At 50.1% G+C, this 25,515-nt stretch overlaps 1 protein-coding gene across 1 annotated transcript in view; it reads left to right on the top strand.

Annotated features, from left to right (window-relative positions):
- The first annotated feature begins 9,797 nt into the window (after positions 1 to 9,797).
- Positions 9,798 to 25,515, top strand: part of KCNK9 (potassium channel, subfamily K, member 9) — a 121,859-nt gene continuing 106,141 nt past the window's right edge. The window contains exon 1 of the mRNA XM_006830722.1: positions 9,798 to 10,138. Coding sequence (XP_006830785.1) covers positions 9,856 to 10,138 — 283 coding nt within the window. The 5' untranslated portion in view covers positions 9,798 to 9,855. The remainder of the gene's footprint in view (positions 10,139 to 25,515) is intronic.

Raw genomic sequence — 25,515 nt, 5'->3', positions numbered from 1 at the left:
GGGAATGATCCTTGCTGTAAAGATTTGTTCCTTCTTTTGAGCTACTGCATCCATAGGTGTAGGTCTAGGATGTTTTGATGTGTGCAGGCCTTTCTACCCTGGGACTGTTATCTGATGCCTGAGCCCCACCCGACCTCCACACATATACCAGGGTCTCTGACAGAGTTGTCCCCACTGCCCAATGCCCTCCCTGAAGCCTTCTTTGACCATGACAGCCAAGAGTCATGGCCCTTCTTTCCATCCTGCCTGGTCAAGCAGGAGGGTCAACGCAAAAGAGGAAGACCCTCAATGAGATTAGCTGACACAGTGGCCGCAACCATGGGCTCCAACCTATCAACAATTGTGAGGATGATGCAGAACCGGGCCATGTTTTGCTCTGTTACACAGAGAGTCATTCTGGGTTGGAGCTGACATGAAGGCACCTAACAACAACTTCTGATTCTCTTGTGAATTTTCCCTGGAGAGTCTTCCTCTCCCACCTGGATGGCCATGCAGTGAGAGGAGTGCCCTGCTGCCGAGTGCTGAGATGCTGGAGACCCTGGACATGGTCTGGACCTGGCTCCATAGGCCTTGGGCTCAGGAAGTCCAGGAGGTTGTGGGGGTCCTGGCTGCCGAAGACCCACTCTATCACTCTTTGCTGGACTTCTTTAGACCCTGGAGATGTGGCTGGATTCCAGGTCCTGGGTCCTCAATTGCCTGATGAGGAGAGGCCTTAATCGTCAGCATTCCTTCCAACCCTGGGGAAGGGATCTAAACCCTGGCTGAGACCCTACTAGGTACAAGACACTTCCAGGGACATCATCTGGGCTGGTTGAGCTCTGGAGGAGCCAGAAGGCTGAGCACCTTGCCTGGGAAGCCCTCAGGACCCCTGTCTAGATACTCTGGGCCCCCAGCCCTACAAGATCCTAGAGTTCCAACTTGTAACCCAAACCCAGCACAGCCCCATCAGCCAGCCCCACAAGACTTTCCTTCCAACAGCAGTGCAGGGGTCAGGGAGTGGCTCAGAGGGAGAAACTACTGTGCAAACTCCTCAGTTCTTTACTGTTTCTCAAGCATCTACTCCAGGCCAGATGCTGTGGGACCCAGTCCCTGTCCCAAACAAGCATGAGACCCAGTGCAGGAGGCAGGCGCAGCAGTACAAAAGGCACCCTGGGGAAAGGTACAGAGCCCAGGATGAAGACTTCAGGCCCTGGAAGCACAGCATCCTCTCCACCCTCTCCCTGCAAGTTGACAGCGTCCGTATTGATACAAACGATACACCTGTGGGTCCCTGAAATAGCAGTGGAGCGTACAGGGACAACGCATCACGCTTCAAAATTGCTGCCACCTCAGCTGCATTTGCTAAAATACCTCCTGCCACACAAAGGTGAAAATGGCAGAGGCGAGAAGCAGGCTTCTGAAAAGGGCAGCATGGAAACACCTTCCACAGGGATTGGTAAACTCTGCACAACCCAATGCCATGTGAGGGGCTAAAGTTAGCAGCGCCCAGGAGGTAGGAGCGTTTTCCCCAAGAGCATGTGGCAGCTGGCGGGCAGTTAGCTGAATCACAAGGAGGACAGCGTGCCCTCTACCCATGGGAGGAAGATCAAGGTGAATCCAGTGCCCAGGGAACCACACCCACCTAGACCCATCCCCTCACAATAGGGACGAGAAGCAGAAGCAGGAAAAGTGCTCTGCCTCTGCCCAGGTCACACAGGGAGAAGACAGTGTCGAGATTTGGACCCAGGCTGCTCTCTACCCAAGGGTATATGGGCCCTCCATAGGTGGACGGCGGCCACAGACCTGAGTCTGACTCTCCAATGTGCCCCTGGCTTTTGTCACGTGCTGCACTGGGCAGACACCATGCTGCTGCGATTCTTACTCATCTCAGTAACTTGATGACAGCATCCTCTCTTCTCTTTGGGTCTCAGGTGAGAAATGTGACAGCTATTTCCTGAGGTTCTCAAAATTGTTATGCTTGCTTCTCCATCAGTTTCTACATGCACTGAACCCCAAGAAAGAACTGAGTCTCCATGACTGCCAATGTTCAACTATTTCAAGGAGTGACTGAGAAAAAGGCCATCATTCGATTTCCTGGTGACCAATATGCCTGTCCCACCACCCATCTGTCAGTTTGTTGTACTGTGGTGGAGAAAAGATTGAAGTTGTAGAAAACTTCATTTTACCTGGATCAACTATCAAAACTCATGGAAGCAGCAGTCAAGAAATCAAACCAGGTACCGCATTAGGCAAATCTGCTGCACAAGACATCTTTAAAGAGTTCAAGAACAAAGATGTCAGTTTGAGGACTAAGGTGCACCGCACCCAACCCATGGTATTTTCAGTAGCCTCATATGCATACGAAAGTTGGACAGTCATTAAGGAAGATTGTAGAAGAATCAATGCATTTGAGTTATGAAGTTGGAGGAGAATATTAAAAGTACTATGAACTGCCAAAAGAACAAACAGATCTGTGTTAGAGGAAATGCAGCCAGAGTGCTCCTTGGAAGCCAGGATGGCCAGACTTCATCTCTCACACTTCAGACATTTTATTAGGAGGAACCAATCCCTGAAGAAGGTTATCATACTTGGTAAAGTAAAAAAGAGGAAGACCCCAGACGAGATGGATTGGCATAGCGTCAGCAGCAATGAGCTCAGGTGTAACAATGGTGGTGAGGTTGGCCCAGGACCAGCAGTGTTTCAGTCTGGTGTGCATAGGGTCACTATGAGTCAGTGCCAACTCAATGGCACCTAACAACAAAAAACATGCCTGTCATTCCCAATCCATTTAATTCATCTGTCCATCATGCTCTCCAGACCTCTGCTATGCACTGACCCCTGGAGCACCCAGAGGGATAACTCAGCTCTTTGTGGGACTCAATGCTTCTGCTTCCTGTCACCTCTGTGTTAGAAGAGTCTCCTGGGGCCCTGGCCCTGGCCTCTTGGCCCTTCATTAATGAGATCCTCACCATGAACACAGAGCTCACCTGTCCAGCAGGTCCCTTTGGAGTCGTCAGCCGGAGAGGCCTGTGTCGATGGTCTGACTGATCCCAGCTCAACTGGGATCCATGGGCAATTCAGTGGAGCTGCTTCTGGACCAGGCATGGAGATGAGACACTTGGAGATCCACTAATCAGACCTTCTCCATGGGGCACACAGGGAGGTGCAGGCGGGAGGGAGGCCCAGCTCTCTTCTTTGCTGTGACCTCAATTCCCAACATGGAGTGTCCTGCTCACCATCTACTAAAATGATGTTCTTGCTCTAAGAAGTCCCCTCAATCTGGGGAACACAGGGTCCCTCTGAGTCCCAGCTCTGTCCTCATCCTGTTCACGGTTTGAGTGTGAGTGATCAGGTGCCTTTGCCCACATGGCCACACTCGGAAGCCTCAGTGAACTGAAAGGTAGAGTGAAAGGAGCACTGGACAGGGACTCTGTGGTGTTAGCTCTCCGGATGACAGGCACGTCCAGTCTGTGAAAAGAACCCAGCAAATAGGTAGACCAGTTTTCTTTATTGAACAGGTACACTTTTCCAAAAGAGAAAATGGGTCCAGAGAGAACAGGGACCAATCACTGGAGGGATGCGGACTATGATACAGCTCTGGCACCTGAGGTACCAGTAAGACTTGGCCCTGAGCCCTACACAGAATGCACTTGTGTGTCCCCGTGGGGCTGCACCGGGATCTTATATGGTCCAGTTTATAGTCCTGGCTGGGGGAGGGCTCTCATAAACTGAGCAGTGGATATGTGAACTGAGGCCAGCCAATCATTGTGGCCAAGAAGAATCCTAAGTTCCCATTGGCCTCACCTTAGCTCAGAACTCATCTCCATGTTGGGCTGGGTATGGTCCTCCCAGCCTCCAGAGTTGTGGTCATCATTCTCCTCTCTTCCTGGGCTATTGTGTGGTCCCAACTCACAAGTGCTGGCTGAGGACTTGCCTGGTTGATAAATGTGGAGGCATAGGAAGGTAGCCAAGATGGAGGCTCAGCTCCAAGAAGCTCATGTTCCACCTGAAATCAAAGTGAAGGGGAGGAGCAGAGCCCATGTGCAAGGACAGAGGGAGTTAGCCCTCCTAGTCCACCCCCACGTCGGCTGTCAGGGCCCTAGACTGGTTACAGGGGTCCACTCTTGAAGAAGGGAGGGAAGGTGGTCATTCATGGCACATGTGGATCCAGGCAGCACCAGACAGAGCCAGGGTGGAGGGAGGTCCAAGTGTGCTTGTTCTAGATCAGAACCATTGTGTGAGTTTGGTTGTAGCCTCTCTTGTTGGGGCTTTCCCATCTGTAAAACGGGGAATTGGAAATTGTTTATCTCTGAGGTCCCTTCCAGGACCCAAACAAAGCTAGTCCATTTCCCTAAAAGACACAAGTATATAAATGCAAGTTCTGCAAATCAACTAAAAGTGGCTTCAGTACCGTTGGTAGTAAAGGAAGAAGCCCAAACTTATACTGAAGGAAGTGGTGAAAAACAAGTCTTCAGGAACGGATGCAATACCAACTGAGCTGTTTCAACAAATGGATGAAACGCTGGAAGGGCTCACTCATCTATAGCAAGGAATTTGGAAGATAGCTACCTAGCCACAGACTGGAAAAGATTCATTATTGGTGCTCATTCCAAACAAAGGTGCTGCAATAGAATGCAGAAACAGTAAAATGATCTCATTAATATCAAACACAAGTAAAATGTGCTGGATATATTTTTTAATATATAGTACAGTACATAGACAGGGAGTTGCTAGAATCTCAAACGGGATCCAGAAGAGGACATGAGAAGGGAATACCAGAAAGCAGTTGACCTGTGTTTTATGGACCATGCAAATACATTTAACTGGTAGATCATGTCAAATTATCGATCACATTTTAAAGAAAGGAAATTACAGACACTTAATTGTGCTCATGAGGAGTCTGTACATTCAAACAGAACCAAGGGATATCGTGTAGTTTAAAATCAGGAAAGATATTTATCAGGGTTGTATCCTTTCACCGTACTTATTCACTCTGTATGCTGAGCAAAAACCCTGAGAGGCTGGATTATATGAAGACGAATGTGGCATCAGGACTAGAAGAAGACTCATTAACAACCTGCAATATTTAGGTGACACAATCTTGCTTGTTGAAAGCAAAAAGGATTCGAAGCATTTTCTGATGAAGATCAAAGAATACGGCCTTCAGTATGGATTGCAACTCAACAACATAAAGCAAACAAAAATCCTCACAAGTAGGTAGATCAATAAACAATATCATAATAATCTAAGTCTCAGGTTCCTCCAGTCTTTCTCTGACCAGTGGTTTTGTTCCACGTTTTTTTCCCACTCGATCTGGAACCTTCTAATGCGATCTCTTTCAGAACAGTTAGCAGTGGTAGCTAGGCACTAGTTCTTGCTCTAGTTCTTCTGGTCTCAGAATTGTGTTGATGTTCACATTGGTCCATTGGACTAGCTGATTCCAAGCATCTTCAATTGTCATCACTCTTCTTTCTTCCACACATGGAGAGAACAACAGTTGCCCATTAGATAGCTGCTCATGAGCTTTTAAGATCCCAGTCAATACTCACCAAAGTAGGATGTAGAGCATTGTCTCTGTGGACTATGTTATGCCAACTGGCCATTCCAACTATGGGATTTATAATGGCCTTATATCCCATGTGAGTAAAGTTTACCTAAAGATAATACAGAAACGGCTGCAAGCATACATTGACAGAGAACTGCCAGAGGTTCAAGCCAGATTTAGAACAGGTTGTGGAATGAGGGAAATCATTGCTGATGTCCAAAGGATCTTGGCTGAAAGCAGAGAATATCGGAAGGATGTTTCTCTGTGCTTTATTGACTTCACAAAGGCTTTCGATTGTGTGGCTCATGACAAGTTATGGACAACATTGTGAAGTATGACTATTCTGGAACACTTAATTGTACTCATGAGGAATCTGTATGTGGACCAAGAGGCAGTTTTTTGAACAGAACATGGGAACGCTGAATGTTTTAAAATTAAAAAAGGTGTGCGACAAGGTTGTATTCTTACCATACTTATTCAACCTGTATGCTGAGCAAATAGTCCGAGAAACTGGATTCTATGAAGAAAAACGTGGCATCAGGATTGGAGAAAGACTCATTAACAACCTGTGATATGCAGATGATACAACCTTGCTTGCTGAAAGTGAAGAGGACTTAAAACATTTATTGATGAAGACCAAAGAGCACAGCTTTGGTATGGATTACATCTCAATGTAAAGAAAACAAAAATCCTCACCACTGGACCAATCAATAAACAACATTCTTATCAATGGAGAAAAGACTGAAGTTGTCAAGGACTTCATTCTTCTTGGATCAACCATCAACACTCATGGAAGAAGCAGTCAAGAAATCAAACAACGTATTGCATTAGTCAAATCTGCTGCACAAGAGCATTTTAAAGTGTTGAAGAGTAAAGATGTCAGCTTGAGGACTAAGGTGTGCCTGACGCAAGCCATGGTATTTTCAATTACCTCATATGCATGCGAAAACTGGACAGTGAATAAGGGAAACCGTAGAATAATTGATGCTTTTGAGTTATGGTGTTGGAGGAGAGTATCGAAGGTGCCATGGGCTGCCAAAAGAACCAATAGATCCATTTTGGAAGAAGTGCAGCCAGAGTGCTCTATGGAGGCTAAGATGGCCGAACTTTGCCTTTTATACTTTGGACATATTGTCAGGAGAGACCAGTCCCTGGAGAAGGATATCATGTTTGGTAAGGTGGAGGGTCAGAGAAAAAGAGGAAGACCCCCAACGAGATGGATTGGCCAAATTGCAGCATTGATGGACTCAAGCGTGGCAAGAGTAGTGAGGTTGGCCCAGGATCGGGCAGTGTTTCGTTCTGCTGTGCATAAGGTTGCTATGGGTCGGTACCGACTGGATGGCACCCAACAACAACAAACATGTGTGCAAAAGCTGGAAAATGAATAAGTATGTCTTTGAAGTACGATGTTGGTGAAGAATACTGAATAGACCATGGGCTGCCAGAAGGGTGAACTAATCTGATTTGGAAGAAAGTGCAGTCAGAATGCTTCTTAGAAGGGAAGTCAAGAGTTGTTTCACATACTTTGGACATGTTATCAGGAGGGATCAGTTCTTGGAGAAGGACATCGGGCATGGTAAAGTGGAGGGTCAGTGAAAAAAAGGAAGACTCCGGTGAGATGGTTTGGCTCGGTGGCTGCTGAGATACAGCAATGATTGTGAGTCTATGTGGAGAGTCTATGAGTAGGAACCGACTCCATGGCATTTCATAACTCCTTTAAAAAGTCTGCAGGCAATGATTTTTTGAAAGCCGGAAATCTGCCTGTGGAGTGAACCCCACACCCGCTCCCCTATCTACCAGTCCTGTAGGGCTAGATTTCCCTAGACTGGACTTGGCTCATTTCAGCGGCCACCTGCTCCGGAGTCCAGTGCCCCCTGGCGGCGCGAAGGCACTGACCGCGTCTGGTAGGCTCAGAGGCCCGACGGCTGTGACTCAGGCGCAGGCTCCGCTGCCAGGGTTTCCGTCGTGGGCCGCGCCGCGGCGCAATTAATTACCAGCTGCTGGGAATCCTTGTCGCCCGCTCGCGGTGACTCACCGGGCAGTCAGGTTCGCTCGCTGAGCGCGGGGGCCTGCTTCCCAAAACGAATTCTGGGGAGAGCGCCTGCGCCGGGCTGGAGCTATCCGCCCCCGTGCCCGAGGGTGCCCTAGACCTAGCTGAGACCCCACAGAACTAGAGTCCCGAAACAGGGTGGAGAGGGTCCTGGTCGGGTTCCTAAGTCTCTGGGGACAGGAATCCAGAGCTTGGTTCGAAGGAGCGGACCAGCGGGCCAGGCCTCCAGGACCTGCAGAAGGAGGAGTGAGCAATGGTGCGCAACAGAAAGGGGATAAAACAAGAAATAGTTCGCTCTGGCCAAGCCTCGTTCTTTCTGGGTATCGCCCAGAGAGGGGCCACCTTGCGCAGCGTGGAGGCGGGAGGGGCGGGGCTGGGTCCAGGGTGCTGCCCAGCCTCAGGAACCAAGGATAGTTTCTCAGAAAAGCAACAGGAAGGGATCAGGGAAGGGGTGTGTGTATGCGTGGGGGTGGGGGGTGGGGGGAGGGATGAGATGATCTCCCGTGGCCGCCGCTGTCATCCCCTGTTCTTCCCCACGAAAAAGCAAGTCGGGTCGGCAAGTGCTGACGTTGAGACGGTCCTCTGTACCCCACCACGCGGCGAGTCGGAGACATCAGTGGCTCCAGCCAGCGATCTGAGCCCAAACCAGGTGGATGGTCCCAGCGGGGGTTGGGTCGGCTTGCGCTGCAGTCCCTGCCTCAGGGCTCCAGGACAGTGAAGTCCCCTTCCCTTATATTGACCGATTTCTACCCTCTTCCCTTATGCTTCCCGTCTACCTTCTGGATCCAAATCTCACTGGCCTCCCCACAAGCTCCAGGTGCCCAAAGCTCGCCGCCCAGCACCGCTGCGGGCGCTCGGCGGAGGCTGACTAGAAGGACTCCAGACGCCTCACCCGTGCCACATCCTCCATCCCGAAATCGACCCGTGGCTCCGCCCCCACCCTGGGTCGACCCAGGGCCTCCGCCCACCCGCGTCCCCTCCCCAGCGGCTCCCGCCGCCCAGCCCGGGCTCCCTCCGCGTGTTCCTTGAGCTGCGCTCGGTCTGTAGCGGGAGCCGCCGTGGCCGCCTCGCCAGCTGGCTGGAAACCAGGCGGAAGGCCGCGAGCCCAAGCGGCTGAGGGAAGGAGGGAGGACTGGAGGCCGGGCCTCGGCGTCGCCCGGCCCCCGCCCCCCGCCCCCCGCGGCCCTACTGCCGGAGCTGGGCTGCCACGCGCGCTCACACACACACGCACACCCGCGCACACACACACCCGGGCTCCCTCCGGCGCGCACGCACGCAGCGCCCTGGGCAGCCCAGCGCCGCCGCCGCCTCCCCGGACGCCTGGACGCCCGAGGGCCGGGACCCAGGCGAGGCTCATGCGCCCGCGCCGGCTTCGAAGCTTCGCCTGGACCGCGGGACCTCTCCTGCCACCGCCGCAGCTTCCGCCGCCCCGGGAGGAGCTGGTTGGCCGGCCGCCACCGCGTCAGCCCCCGGCCGCCCCCGAGGCCTCTTCGCCACCGGTCCTGCCTCCCGTGGGCTGCGTCCGGCTCCTGCGCCTCGGGGGCTGAGCCCAGCAAACTTCGGCGACCAGCCGGGGCCCGGGTGGGCGCAGGGAGCACGAACCTTTGGGCTCCGGGCCGCCCCGCCCGCGGCACCTGCTTGGCGGCCCCCTCCCGGCTGGGTAGAGGACTCCGGAGACGCCGCCACTTCACAAACTTTTCCACCCCTGAGGGGGGCGAGAAAGGGCAAAAGGGGCAGGAGGTCCCGCGGGGCGCGCAGACCTCTGGGTTCCTTGCCGCGCTCCACCCAGCGGCAGTTGGCCCGGAGGGGCGCGGACCCCCGCGGCCACCTCCCAGCCGCGATCCGGCTCCCGCCCCTGGCGCTCCGGAGGGCGCGGGGGGCGGGGGCCGTGCCGGGCCCGGTGGGGCCGCTGTGCATGGCCCTGCGCAGTGGGGCGGGCTGCTTGGGCCGGCTCTGGCGCAGGGTGGCGGGACTCCCGGACGCCTGGCCCCGGCGCTCGAGCAGCCTCTTGTGTCTTTCGGCCTTCTCGCCCGAGCCCGCACCGCCCCTGCCCCGCCAGCCGCCTCGCGGTGGCGGTGGCGGCGGCCCCGGCGGAGGGGGCCCCCCCCAACCTCCCCGCCCCCCGCCTCTCTGCTGCTGCTTCTGCCGCCGCCGCTTACAACTTGGAGGCGGCGGCGGCGGCGGAGGAGGAGGCGGCGGTGGCCGCCGGGCGCTGCAGTGGGACGCGCGCGGCTGCGAGCCTGCGGGACATGCCCCCCGCGCCGGCTCCTTGCTGGCGGCCATGAAGAGGCAGAACGTGCGGACTCTGTCCCTCATCGTCTGCACCTTCACCTACCTGCTGGTGGGCGCCGCGGTCTTCGACGCCCTGGAGTCGGACCACGAGATGCGCGAGGAGGAGAAACTCAAAGCCGAGGAGACCCGGATCAAGGGGAAGTACAACATTAGCAGCGAGGACTATCGGCAGCTGGAGCTGGTGATCCTGCAATCCGAGCCGCATCGCGCCGGAGTCCAGTGGAAATTCGCTGGCTCTTTCTACTTTGCCATCACGGTCATCACCACCATAGGTAAGGGCTGGGCGCGCCGCCGCCGGCTCTCCGCTTGGGGCTGGATGAGTCCAGGAAGGCGGCTGAGCGCGCGGCGCGGGGCTAGGGTGCGGGGCGCCGAGGGTTAAACGCAGCCTCTCGCGGAGGGCCCCTCCCTCAGCGCCCCCTCCCCGCCGGAGGGCCCACGCCTCTTGAGCGCCTCCTTGCCTCGCCTCACCCCGCGGGGACCCCACCCGTGCTCCCCTTCGCGCGGCGTCTGAACCGAGAGTGCGAACCCCGAGCGAGCGAGCTGGAGAGCGAGCGGCGTGTGCGGGAGCTAGGAGGGCGGAGGCGCCACTTTTGCGAAGAGTGGAGCGCTAAGAATAATCCCATCGCAGACACCCACCCACCCACCGCCAGCGCCTTTGGGCTTACACTTAGGAGCTCTCTGAGAGTTGGAGAAGCTTGTCCTGGCACCTTGGGGTGTAGAGAAGGACTCAGGAGACTGGGCACTGGTCTGGACCCTGGAGGTGTTGACTTTTGTCAGCCTGCGGGGGTGGGGGACCCTCCAGGTTTTTCTTCCGAAGCCCAGATTTCAGCTCTCCACGCTTTTGGCTCCTTTTGACTGAGTTTTGGAGCCTGAGCGCGCCAGGCCCCTTGGGGAGGAGGGAGTTTGATCTTGGAGGTTTAGGTTGGGGTGGCAAGCTGGTGAGCCCCCTAGCAGTAGGTGGAGGGCGGGGGAGGGGCAAGACCTGCCTGCCTCTTTCCCTCACCTTTACCCCCACAACTGTGATAATGGATGAGGGAAGACTAGGTTTTGCCTAGAAATTCGGGAAGCTCATTACGTGCCACAGCTATACATCCTAAGAGCTGGCCTGAAAGTCCTGTGCCCAAGGGCAAAGTGGAGGTTCCTGGGGCAGCACCCTACTGGGGTCGGGCATAGGAGAACTCAAAGGCATTAGATTTTGTAACCTGTGAGAAATAGCATGTTAGGAGGCAGGTGGTCATGGTTTCCAACTTGTCCCAGCGCTACCCTGTCTGTCCTCAGCCATGTGTTGGCTCTTGGCTGCTCTGTGCTCCTCAAGAGGCCTCCTGCTCTCCTCCTTCTCCTCATCCCTCCTGCCTGCCTTCTCTGGCCTTCCTCGAATTTCCCCTTGACTGTCTCTCTCTGGAAAGCTTTGGGTGCCATATGCAACAGGAAGCACCAGCTCACGACAGTCTGTTTCTCCTTCTTGCTTGAAAAGACTTTGCAGAGAGTCATCTTGTCTCAGATGTTTAATTTATTGGTGCAGGTTTTTCCGTGTTTAGGAGGAAATGGTCCTTCTGTTGTCTACATAAGCAGTTTTGCTCCCACGCGTTATGTCCAGTGGCCAAAACACAGGAGTCCTCCCCTCCCAACCTGAGGCCCCGCTGGTCACTACCAGCGTTTTTGTTCTTAAACTCCCAGAGTGGGCAGTGACACACAGATGTGCACAGAGCTCCTGACGCACAGGGGCCTGTTTGCAGACAAGCAGAGCACAAGAAACCTGCTTCTCAAAGTGACCGCCACAGGGGAGGAGAGAAAACCTAGTAGGACTTAAGTGTGCCGAAGATGGATGACATTAACTAACATGCCATCTCTGAGTAGGGGATTGAGCAGGTAAAACACTGGTCCCTGGAGTTGAGGAACAATACTGAACAAAGGGATGGATGAAAAGAAAACTCCCAAAATGTGCCGTTTGTTCTAAAGGAAATTGATTCTCAAGATTGAACAAGTTCTGATTGAGGTGTGTTTATCGATTCCGGAAGGTGGCTGTAAGCAAGCAGTTTTAATGCTTAAAACTCCAAAGACAAACGTCCAGCAAAGTGTAGTCAAATTGAGGTATGACTGGTAAGCCCATCAGCCCTGGATGAGGAGGGCTTTTGATGACAATGCCGATTTTTGTCACTTGTTGGGTTTTCGGAAAGACAGGTTTTGACATCTGTATACGAACAGGGAGCCAAGATTGTCGTGTGCCAGTTAAAACAGTGACCCGGCCTAGAATACAAATCTTAGTTTGCCTGTAAGACCAACGAGAGGTCATTTCCTGGTTCTGAGCCTCAGTTTCCCCAACTATAGAAGAGGCATTGCGGAATCTCTTCCTGTTCATTTACACTGCTTCGGAAGGGTTTGTGGGATCCCTAGGGACCGAGTGCTTAGTTGGAGTGTAAGCCACACTCTTCGAAATGGGCCGAGCCCTACTGCCTCTGCCCCAAGAAGAGCTCAAATTTACTGAAAACAAACCACCTTCCCAGTTAATTCTGTTTGTTTTCTTCTTTTTTTTAATATAAATGCAAATTAAGGTGCTCCAAAGCCCAGAACAAAAAGCAACCCCAAGCCAGGCCCTCCAAGGGATTGGTTCCTATTGGACAGTAATATTAATGAATCAAGTTAATCTTCATGGGCATTCTTATTTTTAATCTAACCTTGAATGTTGTCTTTAGTGGGCTTCAACTTTGCCTGAGTCTCAAGCCTACTGAAGGACCCCTGACACTGGGCTTCTCAGAGGCAGCTCTCCTCTTGCTCTGTGAAATGGATTTTAAAAACACATAGAATTATCGCTTTACATTTGCTATGTGACCGTGCCTTCCTCAAAGGGATGTTACGTTGGATCAGGTCTCAGCCCTCCAGGGAAATATGGGAACAGTAGGCCCCGTAATAAGGAGGCCAGGACAGAACTCCAGCTCAGCTCTGAAAAGGGCCCATTTAGTTGAATCCTTGATCTGAGATCTGGTTCCAATTCCTCCCCAGTGGCTTCTTTTGATGTCTGTGTGACTTGTGGCTTTTCGGGGAGAGATTATATTATTGAGTTGTAAATATGCAGAGACCCAGAGTTTTGTAGCTCTCCATGGTGCTGATTTTGAAATCAGAAACTCATCTGTGTCTGTGTTGCTTGTCTGATGAATGGGCTAGTTTGGGGCCCCATGCCTCTTCCCAGCTTGCTGGTTGGGAACTTGATGAAAGTCAGGAGTCTAGATATGGTGTAGAAAGTTTGATGGGAATTGGCTGCTCCTGAGGCAAAGTCCTGAGTGTGCAAGAAATCCCTGGTCCACGCTTGTAGCCTTGTGACAGTCGCTGCTTTAGGTCAGCTGCTGCCCATGCAAGGCAGAGCGAGGCCCTCCTGGACGCTTCTGAATCCAAAATTGGTTATTTAAGTTGTTACCACCTGCAGTATCTTTAAAGAAGAGACCAAGCTTAGCAATCAGCTCTCGGTCTCGGGTCTGTGGGGGGGCACTTTAAACATCAGTTTTCCACCAGGGAAGGAGGGGACAGTTTTTTTTCTCCTTGTGTGACAGTTTGGAGGGAGGAGGCTGGCATCAGGGCAGTGATCCGGAACAAGGCTTTTGGAGCCGGAGGATGTAGGAAGCAGGAGACTACTTCAGGAACGAGGTCTGCTGGCTGGGGCAGAGCATACTCTGAGAAAGTTTCAGAGTTCTGCCTTTGCTGTGCTCAGGTTCTCCTACCTGCTTGAGAACAGGGTGTACTAGGACCACCCTCCGCCTCGTTTGTAAGCAGATCCTTGGACAGGGTGCTCACAGACTGGAATGTTTCTTCTGTTTTTTTCCTGGCTCCCTTGGGTGTCATTTTCCATACATGCTTCACACCATTGCTGAATGCTGCCTGCCTCTGGGGCATTGGGGACAGAGATGACAAGACAAGGTCTTGCCTTGAGGCTGGAAGGGATATGGGAACCCAAACATCTGATTGCAGCTCAGCTTGACTTGTGGGGATGGCAAACGCTTGCAGCAACCTTAACTCATCAGCCCTGGGAGGACCTTTGCTCCTGGAAACCTTCTCCTCAAAGGTGTCCTTTGTTTCCCTCTAACCTGCCTACCTGAGCTGCACCCCCAAGTATACCCCCATTCCAGCATCTGTACCATCTTTTGGGCCCCAGGTCTCTCCACCTGTACCTTTTTCCCCTGCACCTCCAGGGTTCAACCCACTGCCCGGCACAGAGTGTGCATCTCAAGAGACTGAAATGGAAGCAGGGCCTGAAGGACTGAGCAAGAGGAAACAGGGTGCCTCCACACACAGGCAGGGCACAGTTCCTCTGAGCAGCCCACATGGAGCCAGAGGCCCATGAATGCCATACTGCAGCTAGGGTCTCCTTACCACTGGCTTGGATTCCAGCATCAGAGATGGGCCAGTGGAATAGTCTGTCTCTATCTGCTCACAACCTAGGCTGGGAGGCAGTTGGTTATGTGGAGGAATGGAGACCCCATTCACATGCCCTCTTACTGAGGTCTTTCCAGCTTAGCGCTGGGAAGGTGGTCTCTTTGTGGAAGGGGGAAGGTGGAGAAGTGGGCAATAGTGGAGTTTCTCTTCACTGTCGCTAACATGAGGGAGACCCAAACCAGGCACGGGTGGTGGTCAGATAAAACCCAGTCAGCAGTTTCGGACACCTGCTGTATTCACGTGCTTATGCACCTGCTCATTGACACCTCCCTCCCTCCCTCCATCCTGTGTGCACCTGCTCATTCAAACCTCCCTCCATTCATCCCCTATGCACCTGCTCATCCACATCCCTACCTCCCATTCTTCATGCACCTGTCTGATCATCCACACCTCTGTCCAGTCCTTCCCCCTTGTACCTGCTCATTCACATCTGCCCATCCATTCACCATGCACCTGCTCAATCACATCTCTGCCCATCCATTCCCCATTCACCTGCTCATTCATACCTCCATCCATTCACTCCCATGTATCTGCTAGTCTATCCTTTCCCCAGACTTTCAGCCACTCAATTTTCCATGTACCTCCTCGTCAATCTCTTTATACATCCATGCACTCATTCATTTCTCCACTCACTCGCTCACCCACTCACTCACTCACCCACTCACTCACCCACCTACTCACTCATTTACTCACTCACTCATTCACTCACTAATCCACTTGCTTGTTCACTCACCCACCCATTCACCTACCCACTCACCCACTCACCCACCCACTCACTCATTCACTCATTCATTCACTCATTCATTCACTCACTCAGTCTCTCAGTCACTCACTCACTCACCCACCCACCCACTCAGTCATTCACTCAGTTACTCATTCACTCACTTACCCACCACCCACCCCCTCAGTCATTCAGTCATTTACTCACTCACTCACTCACTTACTCACTCACTCATCCATTCACTCACTCACTCAGTCACTCAGCCATTCACTAACTCACTCATTCACTTACTCACTCATTCACTCACTCACTCTGTCACTCACTCATTCAGTCACTCAGTCACTCATTCACTCACTCACGCATTCATGCACTCACTCGTTCACTACTTCTCTTACTCATTCACTCGCTGATTCATTCATTCATTTGCTCACTCACTCACTCATTCACTCACTTGCTCACTCACTCATTCACTCACTCATTCATTCACTCGCTTGCTCGCTCACTCATTCACTCACTCACTCGCTCACTCACTCATTCACTCACTTGCTTACTCACCCACCCCTTCACTTGCTCACTTGCTCATTTATATCATTCTTGCTGAGATGGGATCCTGTGCTGGTCTCAGGCACACAATGTTGAGTGAGATGTGAGAATGTCTCTAGTGGTCCAGTGGAGACCCACTGAATGCTAGTGTCTTGATGGAGATCTCCAGAGCATTCTCATCCACTCCCTTCCTGACGTATAGTCAGCCAACCCAGTTACTTTTGATTAAAAAAAATTGGAGTACAATATTCATACCAACACGTAAACATATCATAAGTATATTGACCAATGAATTTTCATAAACAAATCACATCCCTGTGCCTAGCCCTTTGATCAAGAAGTGAAGTACTGCCAGCTGGCTAGCACGCCCCTCAGCAGTCAGTTGTTTCTTGAATGTCTTTAGTGACAGGAAGCTCCTTACACACACAGTGTGATACTTGTGTTTACATGAATGTCGAGGTTGCTGTGTGGGGTCCTGGTCTGGAGCCACCCAATGGGAAAGAAGGTGTATATGTGTATAGTTGTTGTTGTTAAGTGCCATCGAGTAAGTTCTGACTCATAGCGACCCTGTATAAGGTTTCCGAGGAATGGCTGGTGGGTTCGAACTAATCTTGCAGTCCGGTGCTTTATCCTGCTGTGCCATGCCTCGACTTCTCTAAGTGGGGAGTCATACCTATGGGCCTACTTGAGATGCCAACAGGTCTCTAGTTAGAAGCAGTTACTTGGGGCCCCAAGCCCAGGGAACAGGAGAATGTACTCAATCACAGATGTCTGGATGAGTTCTGGAGTGGGCTGGGGTGTGCCAAGATGGTCCTAGGAAATATGGCCTCCTCTGCCAGCCTCTGCAGAGTCTCCTCTGTGTCCTGTGAATGTGGTGAAGCATGTGGCGCACACCAGACCCCACAGACCCCAAATCCCACTGCACTCAAGTTGATTCAGACCGATAGCAACCCTATTCAACACTATAGAACTGCCAAGGACCAAGGAAAACACAGGGAAAATACCTGTGACCAATTGGTTCTTGCCAGAGCCCAGGAATCTGGAGGCAAAGACCTCACATGGCTGGGCTGGTAAAGGAGCGGCAGTGGGATCTTCAGAGAGCCCCACAGGCAGATGAATTCTGAGATGTAAGAACTGAGGTAAATGTGTCCTTCTCATCCTAGGGGGCAGCTGCCTCCACAGCTGCCTGGGGGAGGTAGGGGTCTGGTGTTCAAGTCTGTAAGGGATTTTGGTTGATGGGTCCCAACTCTAGGGACCTCTTCTGTAGCAAACTCTCACCTGTTTTCTGCTATGAGCACTCACTTTCTGTCTCCAGGTCCTGCAGGAGGGACTTAGTACTGCGTGGCACCCCCCTCATGTGACTGCCCTTTCTGCCCCTGAATTGCCCTCAACACCCTTCCAAAGCTCGGGTTCTCTCTTTGGAGCCACTGTGGTCTGTATGCCCACCCCAAGTTTGGCCTGACCATGCAGGGAGAGCAAGCCATCTTCTCCTGTCCCCTAAGTGCTGTAATTCTGTGAATGCCCCCGAGTGGGACTCCAGTTTGGCTGGGTAGCCCCTGCCCTGTGTTGACTTGCTCATGGTATGTGGTAGAAGGGACATGGCTCTGTTATGGCTATCTGGGAAGAGATCCGTGTCTCAGTCGTCCAGGAACCCAGAAGGGTCTGACGCAGCCACCCTGCCTCCTTGGGTCTTCTTTTGGGCTCTGGGACCACATGGCCCTGGGGAATGGCCCACTCTCAGTTCCTGGCCCGTGCTGCAGGCCCTATCCTGGTGAAATGGCACAGCAGAGCCTGGTTTTCTGTATCATGTGCAGATCAGAGAAAATGTGCATCAGAGATCCCTGAGCAAGAGAGGTGGATGGTCAGCGCCCTGCAGTTTCCTGGTTGTGGGAGTGAGGACTGGCACAGTGAGTGAGGACTTGGCAAAGTTGGCTGTTTGCTTTGTAGCCTCTCGCGTGACGTACCCACAACATCTGTCCATCCCCTGCTTCTGTCCCTCAAGCCTCTCTTGGTCCCCTAATCCCAGCAAGAGGCAGCCTGCTTAGCTGTGTCCCTGGAGGTGGAGAACGTGTTTGGTGTCTGATGGAAGGAGGATATAATGGGGGATACTGGGCTGGGGTCTTCTGAGGGCTGAGGGCTCATGCTAAGGACATCCTTTCCACTCTTCCAGGAACTCCAGGATTCCCCATTCACTTAGAACCACGCAGACCCTCAGCCCCGGCTTTTGATCCTCTGAATCCAAAGTCTGCCCTCTCTGGGATGGTGGTGGTAGGGGAACCTCCTCCTGCCCTTAGTTCCCTTTACCTCTTGGGCTCCTTCTCTGCTCTGGGGGTCCCTACCTCTGATCCCAAGTGCTTTGCTGAGCTTAACGTATCAGGTATGTGTGACTTTGAGGAGGTCCCTAGCAGGCTGGGCCTCTCCAGTTCCAGGACAAGTGTGGAGCTGAGTGGTTCAGTGACATGTCTGCTCAGCTGTGCCTCTGGACAGAGTGTGCACCCACCTTCGGTCTTTGAACTTGAGATGTGACTTTGAAAAGGAGGTGGCAGATACAGGACTCAGCCATCTTGCCCAGCTGTGAGGGTCTCACTCCCTATAGATGTGTGAACTCTGTCCTCCAGGCCACCATTGGTGCTGGTCTCCAGAGTCTGATGAGACCTGGGGGAGAGACCCTATCTGTCCACTGTTCATATTCCAGGAGGTGGGAGGCTGAGGGTCCACTGCCTGTGTACCTCAGTCCTCCTTGTTTTGCCCTGCCTGGCTTCCAGCCTGTGACCTTCCCCCCAGTATGCATTATACTACTTACAGGGCAGTCTGGCCTCAGGCCTTGTTCATGAGTTTTCTTTCTGCTGGCCTGGTCCCATGTGCTCCCAGTGTGGGGACTGTCTTCTTGTCTGTCACCTGACCCTGGTCAGCACTTGACATAGTTTGAGGGCAGATACTGTACCTTTTGTCTCAAGGTGTCCGGATGGCAGGAATTAGACAGGAGACCCGGGACCAGGAATGTCTGTGCTGGTTGGAAGGGTGAGGTGGGGTGAACTGAGGAGCAGGTCAGAGATGGCGGGGGCGCGGGTCAGAGGTGGGGGTGGTGAGTAGGTGCTAAGGATGCATCCACAGCCTGAGGCTGGACCCTGGACAGCTGGACCTGTTTGCATGTACTGACCTGTCCGTCTCATTCCTCCTAGTCCCAGTGTCGCTGTCTGCAGTGACCCACCAGACCCAGGTCAGACATAGCTGTGGGAAAGAGAATGTGATTGCTTCTGAATAGTCAAGGGGGTGGCCAGGGAGACACTGCCCAGAACTCGTTATGCCGAGAGTCATCACCCCAGATGCTATGGACTCAACTCTGACTCCTGGCATCCCAGAAGTGGAGCTGAGCTCCACAGGGTTCCCAACGGCTGTGATCCTTCAGAAGCAAGTCACCAAGCTTTTCTTCTGAGGCGCCTTAAGCCCCCAAACTTCCGGTTCTCAGCCAAGTGTGTTAACTGTTTGTTTGTACCACTGGATGGCCCAGGGCTAGAGCTGGACCCTCCTCCATCAATTCTGTTGATGCTGGGACCAGGCACTTGTCTGCCTCGGACACTGTAGGGTATTTAGCAGTATCCCAGGCCCCACCCACTCCAGGCCCGAATCACTCCCTGGAAAACTATCCCCTGGGGTATATTTGCCTAGTTTATAAGAGAAGAAACCTGTCCCACAGTCTGGAGGCTGGTACAGGTGGTTATTGTTGTTAAGTGCCTTAGAGTCGGTCCCGACCCTGTATAGGGTTTCTGAGGAGCAGCTGGTGACCTTGAACTGCTGTCCTTGCAGTTCAAACCAGCTTCCCAGTCCAGCACATTAACCCACAGCACCGTACCAGGTACACCTCATTTTATGACGCATCTAGAGACGATGTATGTTTTTCAAATTGAAGGTTGGTGACAGATCTACATCCTGTCAGTCCATCAGTACCATCTCCCCAAAAGCCTGTACTCACTTTGGGTCTCTGTGTCCTACTGTGGTCAGTCTGCCATCAGGTCACTTCGTAGACGGCAGTCTCGTGTCAACATCACTTTTGCACACACCAGGAACCTAAAAAACTCGTGCACCTTACTGCGATGTTCCCTTTTCCATAGCGGTCTGGAACTGAACCCACAGAATCCCATTTTGGGGTGTCGGTGGGACCGTGCTCCCTCTGAAGGCTCTAGGGGAAGATCCCACCTCGTCTCCCCAGCGTCCAGTGCTCCAGGTGGTCCAGGTCTGTGGCCTCAGCATCAGCCCACCCTCACGTGGTTTCTTTCCTCTGCGAATCTGCCGTGACTTTCAGAAGGACACCACCCAGCATGGCCTCACGTGGACTGGACACATCTTCAGTGACTTATTCCCAGACAGGGTCTTACTCACTGGCCCCGGAGGTTAGGACTGGAATACATATGTGGGGGGAGAGTGGGGAGGTTGTGGTGGGACCCAGTTCAGTCTGCATACCTGACCTGGAGACCTCTTACTGAGCCTCTTCTATGTAACGGGAGAAAAAGCCCACCTCCCCAGATCACAGGAGACCGTGGACATGCTCGGTGGTTGGAGGTTTGAGTCTAGTCATAGCATCCCAGATAGCAAGTCTTGTGATCTATGTGGACACACATGGGGGTGCTGTGAGTCGGAGTGCACTCCATGGCACCTGGTTTAGTTGAGGGGAGCCACGTGTCAGGGTGTATCCATTATACCATCCCCCTGAGAACTGACTCCTTCCCCGACTGCTTCCCATTCCCCCTTTCTGCTCACAGGATGGGCATCTGAGTTATGGAAGGCTTGGGGAGGTGACAGTCATAATGAGCTGGAGTGGGGTGAACCTGGGGGAGCCTGAGAGAAGTTCATACATCACACAAAAGCTTTAGGCTGAGGGTTTGTGTTGAGGACCCTGGAAATCTTGGCCCAGTTCAGCCCTGGCTTGAGGCCCTGTGTGTGTATGCGTGTGTGTGGTGGGGTGCACCAAGTCAGCTGCTTTTTGTGTGACTCCAGGTCTGCAGTGGTTGTGAGGGGTGGGACTATGATCCAAGTTGTTGCTAGTTGGGTTCCATGACAGGCTCTGTGTGGGCTGGGGAAAATGCACCCTCTGTATGTGTTTCATTTCTCGGGACATAATGGCCCCTTAGCCACCACGCTGTGAGCGCCCAGCAATTCTGAATACTATGGCATTGATCTAACTTCCACTGAGGACAGTGTCCTGGCCAGACCCACCTGACCACGAAGAAGTGGAAGTCCGTGATGGTCAATTTACAAAGCAGACACTGTGTTACTGCAGAGCTGAAGCAGTCAACATGGCAGTTTTAAACTGTGAGGAGCAGCCAAAGTGATTACTGACTGACAATCAAGAGGGGCTCAGAGGTTCTCTCAGGATGGACTCATTCCTTGAACCCATTGGTGATGGGGAGCTCACTCCCCCACAAGATTGGTAAGGAAGTAGACGTGGCATCAATGTGAAAACAAAAAGAGATACCAACAGGACATGTGAGCCTTCAGATGGAATGTCACAGAGGCTGTGCATACACTTCTGACATGATTACGCGTAAGACAGCCACTGTCAACAACAGCCTGACCTTCACCCGAATGTGCTCAGTGTTTTTATCACTTTTCATCAGCGTGAATTCGTTAGTGACTGTGTTCAACCACCTGTCACAGAAAATCAAGTGATAATGACTTGATAGAATCCATTTTCTCAGTGAAGAATCCTGGGCTGACTCTTTCATGCCTACAAGGCTCAGGCTACTTCTTTCTTTTGGGCGTGGCTTTTTGTTGTTGGAGGATGCCTCATGGTGCCAAGGTGGCTGCTCCACCTCCAGCATTACAACTGAGTTCCTGGCAGGAAGAACAAACCTCAAAGGCATGTACTAACTGATCCTGCACCTTTTTGAAGTGTTTTCCTGCATGACTCACCTGACAACTTCTACTGATAGCTTGTTGGCCACAGGCCACAATTGTGTCTCATGATCAAACCTAGCTGCAAGGGAGGCTGAAGAATGATTTTGTTTTAAAACTGGGGTATGTTGTTGCTCCAAATCAAACTGGGGTTGTGGTGAGGAAGAACCACTGGCAGCCCCCACAGTGTCTTCAGCAGTACACAGAACATCTTAGAGTCTTCTTCTCTAAGTTCATATCAAACATTACCTTGTCTTTTTCAGTCTTAAGGGAATTTATTTTAATGGTTGTGTATCCACAGAATGAACATAATTAACTTTTCTATTTTTAGCTACTTAAAGTAATTTTCCTTCTCTTTTTATGATTATAGATAATAGTTCGTTGAATATCTGTGTATGTGTGTGAGTGTGTATAAATGTGTTCTTGTGTATGAATGTGTATAGGAGTGTGAAGGTGTGTTTAAATGTACATTTGGGTCAGTGTGTGTCTGTGTGTTTAGGAGTGTGAGTTTACAAATACGATTGTGTCATTGCATGTGCATGTATTCATGTGGGCAGGTGTGAGTGTATGTGTGAGTGTGTGAAGTTTTGGTGTCTGCAGTGGGGTTCCCAGGTCAGAGGACAGGAGCTCCCAGTGATGTGCTGCTCCTGGTGGTGACGCAGATGTTTTGGTCTCACTGCAGCTTCAGCCGAACTCAGTGATATTGAAAAGATTTCAACATTCTTTTGATTTATAGCGTTTTCCTACCAGTCTCTGTGTGTCCTTTGGTAGGTATCCTGGGTGGGGGATGGAAGGTCTTAGCATGAAACCCCACCCTCAGCCCAGACACAACAAGCCCATGCAATTGTCATTAAGTGCCATTGAGTTTAGTTCCGACTCATAGTAACCCTACGCACAACACCACTGCCCAGTCCTGTGCCAGCCTCACAGTTGTTATGTTTGAGTCCATTGTTGCTGTCAGTCCATCTCACAGGGGGTCTTCCTCTTTTTCACTAACAGTACATTTTACCAAGCATGATGTCCTTTTCCATTGATTGGTCCCTCTTGATAACATGTCCGAAGTATGAGAGACAGTCTTGCCATTTTTGCTTCTAAGGAACATTCTGGCTATATTTTTTCCAAGGCAGATTTGTTTGTTCTTTTGGCAGCCTTGGTACTTTGAATATTCTTCGCCATTACCATAATTCAAATGCATTGATTCTTCTGTAGTCTTTCTTTTTCATTGTCCAACTTTCACATGCATATGAGGCAATTAAAAATACCATGGCTTGGGTCAGGCACACCTTAATCTTTAAACTGACATCTTGATTCTTTAACACTTTAAAGAGATCCTGTGCAGCAGATTTGCACAATGCGCTACATTATTTGCTTTCTTTTAAAAAAAAACTTGTTATTATGAATTGAGTGAAGGTTTGCAGAGAAGATCATCAGTTTTACATTCAGCAAATCATACGCTTTGCTTCATTATAGTGAATGCAATTTCCTCCACACCCATGCACCATCAGTTAACAGTATTTACCTCTATTCACTTTAACTGTTGCGTTCCTCCCTGTGTCTCCTGCTCTCTTCTCTGCTGACCTCCTTCTGGCTATCTATTGCCTGCCCTGTCACCCATGTTAACATGTGTCTGCTCTCTAGCCCATGAATAATTTCCCTTTCCCTTGTAACTATCATATAACGTTTCTTTTCTTAACTTTTTAAAACAGTTGTCTCATACAATACTTGCTCTTTTGTGATTGACTAATTTCACTCTGCATAATGTCCTCCAGGTTCAACCATGATGTGAAGCGTTTTGCAAATTCATCATTACTCTTCAACATTACAGAATATTCCATTGTGTGTCTATACCAAAGTTTGTTTAACAATTCTTCTGCTGTTTGGGCATTTAGGCTGTCTCCATCTTTTTGATGTTTCACTTGTAGATAGTATATTTAAGGATCCTATTTTTTTATCCATCTTTTATTCTCTGTCTGTTGACTGGTGCATTTAATCCATTTGTACTCAATATAACTATTGATAAGTATGAATTAATTGCTTTCCTTTTTTTTTTTTTTTAACCTGTTTGTGTGTGTGTGTGTGGTACTGCTGATTTCTTTGTTCCACATAATTTTCAGCACTGAGTTCATTTTGTTTATGGGTTTTCTTTTCGTTTTTATTCCTGTCCTGTTAATGTTTACTAAATATTTCTAATTTTCCTCTTGTATTTTTTATTTTGATGTGAAGGTGCCTTCATTTTCTTTGAGGTTACCCTATAGTTTAATTAACTTTTTTTCCAGTTTAAGACAGTCCGTTTTATCTTGCTTGAAATCTACTTGACTTTCTCACTATTTGGAAGTTATGGAATAGTTAAATGCATCTACACTATTCCATGTTTTTGCTTTGAAGTTGAATTCACTATAAATTGATATCTCTCCCTATTTTCAGTATTATAGGTTTGATTTCTTTAAATACTTCTATATCTGGATTGAGTTCTGGGAGGTGTTGTCATGTATGTTAATTTCAGGTTTTGTTTGTTGTTGTTGGTTCCCAATCCAAAGAATATCCTTTAGTATTTTTTTTGTGTGTGTGAAGTTTGACTGGTTATTACAAATTCCTTTAATTTATGTTTATCTGGAAATGTCCCAATTTCATCATCATATTTGAGGGACAGCTTTGTTGGGTGTATGATTCTTGGTTGACAATTTTTTTCTTTCAGAATTTTGTATATGCCATTACTTTGCCTTCTTGCCTGCACAGTTTCTGCTAAGAAATTAGAATTTAGTCTTTTGGGTTCTTCTTTGTAGGTAACTTTTCGTTTTTCCCTAGCTGCTCTCAGGACTTTTTCCTTGTCTTTGGTTTTGGAAAGTTTAATTATGATATGTTGATTTTCTTTTGGGATCTATCCTGTTTGGGGTTCACTCAGCTACGGTATGCTTATCTTCTCATCTTTCATGATGTTAGGGAAGCTTTCTTGTAACAACTCTGACAATTTCTCTGTGCTTTATATTGCCTCTTCCTATTCTGAAAATTCCAATCATCCATAATTTATTCATGGTGTCCCACATAAATCCTAGGCTTGCTTCAGACTTTTTCGTTCTTTTTTTCTGATTGTTCTTCTAACATACTAATATTGAGAGATTTATCTGCAAGCGTACTAATTTGGTCTTAGATTGCTTTGAATCTTCTCTTTTATCCTTTCAATGTATTGTCCGTTTCTGAAATCTTAATATTAATCTTCTGGATTTCTTATTGCTGGTTTTGTATTGTTTCAAAAATTGTATGTTTGTTTTTGTAGTATTTTCCTGAATACTTCTAAAGTTTTGTGTTTTTTCCCCCTGTGTTCTAGTTTTCCTCAATTTTTCTGTCAATCTCTATAAGGTACCTAAATATCATTCTTTTGAGTTCTTTTTTAGTTATCTCCATTACCTTTCCTTCCTCTGAAACGTTTTCTGGCTCTGTATCTTGGTTATTTGTTGGAGCCATTTTTCTTGTTTCTTCACTTGAACTAAAATAGTCTGTTATAGTCCGGGCATTATGATGGAGCTGTATTTGTATTTAATTGATAATTGTATGCTGATGTGTTCTTAAGGTCTCACTGACTGCCTCCTGTTGGTGAAGTTAGAGAATGGAAATGTGTGCCCTGTTGTGTGTTTGCTTATTTATGCACTTCCGTTTAAGGTAGGGTTAGCTGTTGTTGGCTGCAGTCTTTTGTTTGGTATTTGCTCTTGCCCTTTGGGTGGAACCGCAGAGGATATGGTTGTTAGAGGTCTTTATGGGCATGCTTACTCTCTTCTGTCAAATGGGAATAAGGGAACTCCCCCCATCATATACACAGAAAACAAAACAGAATAAACATAAAAGCAACCAGTAATGAAAAGAGAAAATAATAATGGAGAATAAATAAATAAAAACAGGCAGCATCCAGTAAAAAAGGAATATAATAGCTAAGAAGAGAAAAGAGACACATGTTAACATGGATGATGGGGAAGGCTATATACAAGAGGGAGGCTGGCAGAGGAAAAATGAAGGTAGTGGGAGACACAGGGAAGAGTGCAAGTGTTAAAGGAAATAGAGGCCAATACTGTTAAC

This window comes from Chrysochloris asiatica, unplaced genomic scaffold (genome assembly GCF_000296735.1).
Source record: "Chrysochloris asiatica unplaced genomic scaffold, ChrAsi1.0 scaffold00001, whole genome shotgun sequence".
In the NCBI taxonomy this organism is placed as follows: Eukaryota; Metazoa; Chordata; class Mammalia; order Afrosoricida; family Chrysochloridae; genus Chrysochloris; species Chrysochloris asiatica.
Note: the sequence above shows the minus strand (reverse complement) of the source record. Positions and strands in the feature narration are given on the sequence as shown.